Source organism: Pteropus vampyrus, unplaced genomic scaffold, assembly GCF_000151845.1.
Source record: "Pteropus vampyrus isolate Shadow unplaced genomic scaffold, Pvam_2.0 Scaffold209, whole genome shotgun sequence".
Lineage (NCBI taxonomy): Eukaryota > Metazoa > Chordata > Mammalia > Chiroptera > Pteropodidae > Pteropus > Pteropus vampyrus.
The window spans coordinates 1,436,223-1,443,348 of record NW_011888990.1 but is presented as its reverse complement, the minus strand read 5'-3'; the positions used below and the strand labels follow the sequence as shown (position 1 = coordinate 1,443,348).

Below are 7,126 nucleotides of genomic sequence, written 5' to 3'. Positions count from 1 at the left end.
GACACTGCCAGGCCCTCTGCGGAGGCCGCCTGACCGCACGTGGGACGGGCGTGGCCACGAGGCACTTGACGCACAGGCTTCCTTCCAAGGGGAGGGGGGTCCCTGTGACAAGGTTCAAGTTCTCACTCAAAGCACCGCTTCATTTTCTATTCCTGTCCTTTTCTAAGTCAGCGATAATGCCTGCGTGCTGGTTGAGACATTGGGTGCATTAGCAAACACGAACGGACCTTCGTCGCAGGCCACTAGGAGGTGGGATGGAGTAGCATAGCCTGGGTCCTGTCTGGAAGGGGGCTTCCGCCCCTGAGACCACTGTGGGGGCTTTAGAAGCCGCCATCCCACAGCTGGTACCATAGCAGGTCCCTGGTGAGAAGTCACTGCAAAGACCGTCTACTGGCACTTAAGAGACACTCCACCAGCGTTTCTGCAGGACAGTGGTGCGGGCTGGCTCTGCAGGGAATCCTGAGTATTATTTCTGATCCTGTGAGTAAAACAAGAAGTCCGTATTTTATTTATTTTATTTTTTTACTGTAAGCCTAGATCAAGATGACTCTGAAGAAAGCCGTTTACTGCTCTCATATCCGTGTGTGTTCACCTGCGAGGACCAGAGGAAGCTGTTTACTGCCCTCTGGAAGTGGTGTGTTTATCAGATGGCTTGTCACTAAGGTTCTAGAATCACGAGGGCTGCCAAGCTCTGTCCACTAGAAATCGGCCCAGAGCGGAGCCCTCTGTTTGCCCATAGTGAGAATGAGTAACGGCCCAACCAACAGCACCAGGCCGCGGCCCTGCGCGGGCAGAAGACAGGGCTCGAGGGGACAGTTCAAGCCTGGCTTGATGATCGAGTTTCCTTCTCAATGTTAACATCCAGGGGAAATACACAGATTACAAATTAAATGTGACAGCGATATAGTAATTGAGTTACATAGCTATGAAATGTTTTCTATATTTGAGAGTAAGATTTTTTTCTCATCTATCACCATCATGATTGTGCTCTTTTGCCTCTTGTAAGAGGTAAATTTGTGCTATTTGAGTATCTCAAGATTGGTTTCTGTTTGTGTAGTGTATTTATCAAATATTAATCAGGGGCCCTTTATGTGCCAGACTGTGTGCTGGAGTCGGCAGAATCAAGGTCCATTTCCGAAGTCTGGATTGCTTCCCTGGCTTTCAGAAGGCCAGCGTGGCATGGTGGCCGAGAGCTGAGATTTGGAGCCAAGCCGCCTGCGTGGTTGGTTCCCAGCTCCATCACCTTGTAGCTGAGTGAGCTAGGAAGTCACTTGCGTGCCTGTATGTCATGTGCGAAATGGAGACAGGGTTGTTGCAAGGCTTCTGTGAAGTCGTATCTGTCAAGTGCTGGCGCGTGGTGAGCCCGGGGTATGCGGTTACCTTAGTTCTCGATAGGTCAGTGAAAATGCACACGGCAGAGTAATCCCGATGCAGCCACCGCTTTCCTTCTGTAAACTGTGACCCTGGTCTTCCTGTCATTTAACACGCTTAACACTTTACAGGCGTGGGGATGGCCCTGCGGAAGATGGGTGCCATAGCCAAACCGGATTGTATCATCACTTCTGACGGCCAGAACCTCACCATAAAATCCGAGAGCACGTTGAAAACAACACAGTTCTCATGTAAGCTGGGAGAGAAGTTCGAGGAAACTACAGCGGACGGCAGGAAAACTCAGGTCAGCTCGCACTTCCCTGGCCACAGGCGCTTCCGAATGGCCGCCTGTTAATGACATTCTCCCTGTCGACAGGCAAGAACTTGATGGAAAAGTCTCGAGTTATGTTATGAACTGAGTCTTGACAACTTAGTAAAAGGACCAGTTCGTGACTTAGTTAGTGTATTTCGGAAAAATAGTTTAAGGAGCACGAGAGAGGCTGAGTGTTCTAGACTGAAAAGTGTCAGCCATATCATGAATAAATCACTGGGGCTGGTGATATAGGCCCAGAAAGGAAAAGATGAAATGTCGATTAAGGAGGTTACGAGTCGCGGGAACACTCTTGTAATGAATGCGCTTTGGAGGATTAAATGCGTACTTTATTTTTGCAGACTGTCTGCAGCTTCGTCAACGGCGCGTTGGTTCAGCACCAGGAATGGGACGGGAAGGAGAGCACCATCACCAGGAAGCTGGAGGACGGGAAGATGGTGGTGGTAAGTGCCAGGCCTGTGTCTCCTGGGTGTCTCGTTTGCGCTCCTACTTCACGTCACTGCGCGGGGACCGCTGACCCTGAGCAGGACAGCTGGGGTAGGGAGGGAAGGAAGGACAAGCCGAATACGAGGACACTGGTAAGTGAGGAAGCCCTCTGTGGGGCGGAGGAGGAGGTGATGGAGCTGGCGGGTAGCCGAGCGGGCTCGAGGCCACACTCTGCTGCGACATTCCAGAGTAGTCTGGGCAAGCCCCACAGTGCCCTCTGTGGAACGTGCCTCTCCATTTCTTTAAAAAGGGGAATAACACTTGCCAGGACCAAAGCAATCATGTCGATACTGCCAATCAATACTCTAGTGTTCAGTGACGCATATGCACATCTTAAGCAAAGTACCAGCGTCTAGCTTTGCAAACCCAGGAGTCCTAAGCCGTGTCTTCTCCGTGTGTGAAGCAGATGACGAGGTTTGGTAGTTTTCAGGTCCTAGCACGTAACTGCCACCATCGTCCTGGGATGCAAGACTCACCTAAGTCTTCAATGTCGCTCTTTCTCTTAGGAATGCGTCATGAACGACGTCACCTGTACCCGGATCTATGAAAAAGTAGAGTAAAAATTCCATCATCCTCTGGACAGGAATTAGCTGCGAGTTTAAACGGGCTCAGTTCAATGAGCAGATCTCTATGATTTTTTTTTTCATTACCGTGTTCAATTAACAAACGTTTTACATTCAACTATTTCTGAGTGTTGGTTTAATTAGGATCATCCCTTTGGTTAGTAAATAAATTTGTTTATGCTAATCCAGCGTTGTATGCTTTTTTTTTTAACTTTATAGGAAATTAGTGATGAGTTTAAATAATAATGAATTGCATAAATTCTGGGATAATCTTGAGCGTGCTACATCAAGGTCACGTTTTAGTAATTTATATAGAGAGTTATTTCTGTGGCAAATACGCTACCAATCATTTAAGCTTGCCCTCTGCTATTCGTACTTTATCGACTGAAGAATCTAACATTTTTGGCAGAGACCGGTGAAAAATTGCCACGTAAAGTGTTAGAATAGGTTAAATTCCCATCTTGATTAATGATCATATTTTAATTGTGAGCTTTTAACTATTATTCAGGAATTCTGCAACCAAAAATTCATTTAATAAACATTCCGAGGGCCTCTCGCGTAGGCCGTGTCCTAGAGGCTGAGGCGCATCTGAACCCAGCACAAATCATTGCCCTGGCTCCCAGCCCCGGAAGAACACGGTGTGAACACACGGAGAATACCTAGAATTCTGGTGGATCCCTGTTCAATTTCTCAAACACCCGTAATTCACATTTGGAAAAACAAGTTTATAGTCACTGGGCTCCAGCCGTGCGCGTGACCCCCAGAGCAGCACTCGGAGGAGCCAGCACATCACCCGTACTGTATGAGAGAAAACGGTTTTGAGTAGCTTGCGTGTCCGAGGGCGCAGGAAGTACTAGGGGTGGACGGGACCGACACCTCCTCGCGTCCGCTTAGTGACTGTCCATCATCCCTGACACTGCCCCTTCTCAGCTCGTGTAAAGACCCCGAGTCTGAAGTCCCTAAAGGTGATAACTGAGACTTTTCTGAAACCACCCTCCATGCACTGGGATGCCAGCAGGGGCGGGGGACCTGAAGAGTGACCAGAAGCTGGCGTCGGTGAAAACGTCCGCTCCCTGACACCAGCCCTGTGCTGTCCGGTGTGTAGCCAGGAGCCACATGTGGCTGTTGGCCACTTGAAGGATGGCTTGTCTGAACTGAGAGGTGCTATAAGTAAGACACACCTTGGATTTCAAGGACACGATACAAAAAAAGTAAAATGCCTCTTTTTTTGTAATATTGATGACGTTAAACCTTTTGGATATAATTGGTTACCTAAGTATTTGTTAATAAAATTAATTTTACCTGCTCCTTACCTTTTTTAACATGGCTAGGAAGAAATGAAAGCTTCATGCGCTGGCATGTTCACAGCCTCCGTGTCTAGTGCCTTTCACAGGTCGAAGGTGTGTGGCCCCCTGCGCTGGGCGACTGTCGGCTCCATTTTTCCAATAGCATTCGTCGTCCGTGTCTCGTCACATTGGGGTCATTCGCTATTTCAGACTTTTTCATTGTGTTGTTTGTTAGGGCGATCTGTGATCAGCCATCTTTGATGTCACTGCTGTGACTTGGAGTGCCACAAACCACACTCATTAAGACTGCAAACGGCTGTTCCCTGTCTCTCTCTCTCCCCGTGGGCCTCCCTGTTCCCAGACACAACAATAATTAACCCTACAATGCCCTGTGGTATTCAAGTGAAAGGAAGAGTCACCCGTCTCATTTTAAATCTAAAGCTGGAAACGACTAAGCTTGGTGAGGGGACGTGTCGAAAGCCGAGACAGGCCGAAAGCTGGGCCTCTTGCGCCAAACAGGCAGCTTGTGAATGCAAAGGAAGAGTTCTCGAAGGGAATTGAAAGTGCCACTCCAGTGAACACATAGTGACAAGAAAGTGCAACAGCCTTACTGCTGACGTGGAGGACGTTTTAGTGGTCTGGGTAGCAGGTCAGACCAGCCCGACACTCCCTCAGCCAAAGCCTAACCCGGAGCGAGGCCCCGACTCTCCCCAGCCCTGCTCTGTGAAGGCCGAGAGGGGAGGAGGCTGCGGGAGAGAAGCCGGGAGCCGGCAGAGGCTGGGCCGTGAGGTTTAAGGGAAGAAGCCATCGTTTACTGTGGTCTGGAACCAGCCCTGTGATATGTTTTATTGGACGGTGCTGCCCTGGCCTTGCTCCTCTGCTTGAATTTCCATCTTGGTTATTCTGGTTTCCACCCCAGAATCCCTCTTCCGTCTCGTTTTCCCACTTCTAATAATGACGTGCATTTATAGGATTCTCCCTGAGCCAAACACTGGGCCAAGTCCTCTCAGAGTTTCGTGATTCTGAGAACCACCCGACATGACGTGTGTCCACCGTTACGTTATCATTCGGTGGAGGACATCGAGGCTGCGCCTAAGCAGTGGTCCCAAGCCGGACAGCGAGCACACAGCAGGGGGCACCCTGGGGCGCAGGTCCCTGACCGGAAGGCCTGTGCTAGCAGCCGCCATGTTCCAGCTCGTGTCCTTTGGTCATGGGCCTTGAGGGATTGCTTGGGAGAGAGTAGGCCTCTGGGAGGGCTGGCGTTTGAAGTGAGAGAGCTTTTCTTCACTGAGCTGGGCCGTAGCGGCATTGCAGGACTCAGCATCCTAAGATCTGTCTACCCCGAACACCCTACACAGTTCCAGATGTCCCCCGAGGGGATGGCACTGTACCTAGTTGAGGACCACCGGGCATCTCGACTTCATGTTATCTGGTGGCAATTAAGGCCTTCCTTCTGCTAAGCAGTCCTTTGATGTCAATCGACCCCTAATCCAAAGAGTTGTCTTAAATATCACAGGAGCTAGTGTGCACAAAGCACCCAGCACAGGGCCTGGCACACAGAAAAGGCTTAATGTCTCTCCACTACTGCCCAGCAGAACTTTCTGCAAAGCTCCGTGACATCTGCAGTGTCCCAAGCAGTACACTAGCCTCACGTGGCTGGGTATTGAGGACTTGAGAAATGTACAACCGAGGAATTAAATTTTTAATTTTACGTAATTGTAATTAATTAAAATGTAAATTTACCCACACGTGGTTAGTGGCTGCTGATTCGGACGTTGCGGGACGCTAATCTCTTTTTCTAAAATCGAATTTCTTCTTTTTCATTCCCAACCGACTTCTCTGTTGGTTTTCTCTTTCTCAGTCCCTGGGAATGTTGTTTTTTCTATTCCTGGGCTAAATGCCTCGTAGCCATCTTTCTTTTTCGTGCCGTATCTAATTCATTAGCCAATTATTTCCGTTTTATCTTAAGAATTTATTTAGAATTCAGCGGCCCCCCTCTCCACAGACACCGCCCTGGTTTGAACGCCGCTACCATCTCTGCTCTGATTCCTCTGTTTGCCTTTTCATTCCCCCAGAGCTGTTATCTCAAAACACGCGTTAGAGTGTGTCACCTCCCCGGCGAGAGCCCTCCACACGCCTCTCACTCCGCTCGGAGTAGAAGCGCAGTCTTCGCAGGGGTCCCGGCTGATCTTGCCTGTGTCTCCCAACTTCCCAACGCCCCCGCCTGACTTCTACTGCTCTCCTCTCAAAGATGTCCCTCCGGCCCTGGCCGTGGATGACACGAGGGTGCCCCCTGCCTCAGGGCCTTCGCACCTGCCGCTGCCTCCGCCTGCAATAATCTTCCCTGGGGAATCTGCGGCCTTTTTCAGCTTCCTCTCTTCCGTCGGGTCTTTCCCCAGATGTCACCCCAGCAGGGAGGCCTTCCCGGCTCCTCACTCCGCCGCGCATGCTCTCTGTCCCCCGTGCCGTCCTTGCCCTTATCACCAATACCGGTGATGCGTTTACTTGTCTGTTTGTTTGTTTGTTTTATTATAATCTGTGTCTCCACTGGGAAATAAGCTTCGTGAAGAAGCGGCTTTGTTTTTACAGTGTTCTCCCCTGTCACTCAGCAGTCGACCCAGCATACAGAAAATGCTCGATAAATATTTGTTGAATAGATAAATTCATTAGTAAATGAATGGTTTCTTTGTATCTGTCTGACACCTTTTAATATTACTCAAGACCTTTATGATTTTGCTTCAATTTATTTTTAAAACTGTATTTTTTACCTTTATATGAATCATTCAACATTAATGAGGCCTTTTACTGACGAGGGAAGGAACGTGCTTGGTGACTGTAGACTAGAGTGTTTGAGACAGGACGTAAGGAATTCTACCTGGTTTCTGAGCTGGTATGTCGGTCCCCCACCCTCACCCCCTGGGAAATTGGCTACCCAATTCCAATCATCACATAAAATTTATTTTACTACAGCTGAGTCTCTCATAACTTGACTTGAGTTGTTTGTGCAACCTGGTGCCAGTTAGACACAATTTACTACGAGTAAGATGGTTTACCATGGATTAAACTCGCACAAAAGAAAAACGTTCAGG

General features: G+C 49.1%; 1 protein-coding gene across 1 annotated transcript in view; it reads left to right on the top strand.

Moving 5' to 3' along the window:
• FABP5 (fatty acid binding protein 5) overlaps positions 1-2,935 on the top strand; it is a 6,052-nt gene extending 3,117 nt beyond the window's left edge. The window contains exons 3-5 of the mRNA XM_011372546.2: positions 1,501-1,675; positions 2,044-2,145; positions 2,695-2,935. Of these exons, the coding sequence (XP_011370848.2) occupies positions 1,501-1,675; positions 2,044-2,145; positions 2,695-2,748 (331 nt within the window). The 3' untranslated portion in view covers positions 2,749-2,935. The remainder of the gene's footprint in view (positions 1-1,500; positions 1,676-2,043; positions 2,146-2,694) is intronic.
• The last annotated feature ends 4,191 nt before the right edge of the window (positions 2,936-7,126 follow it).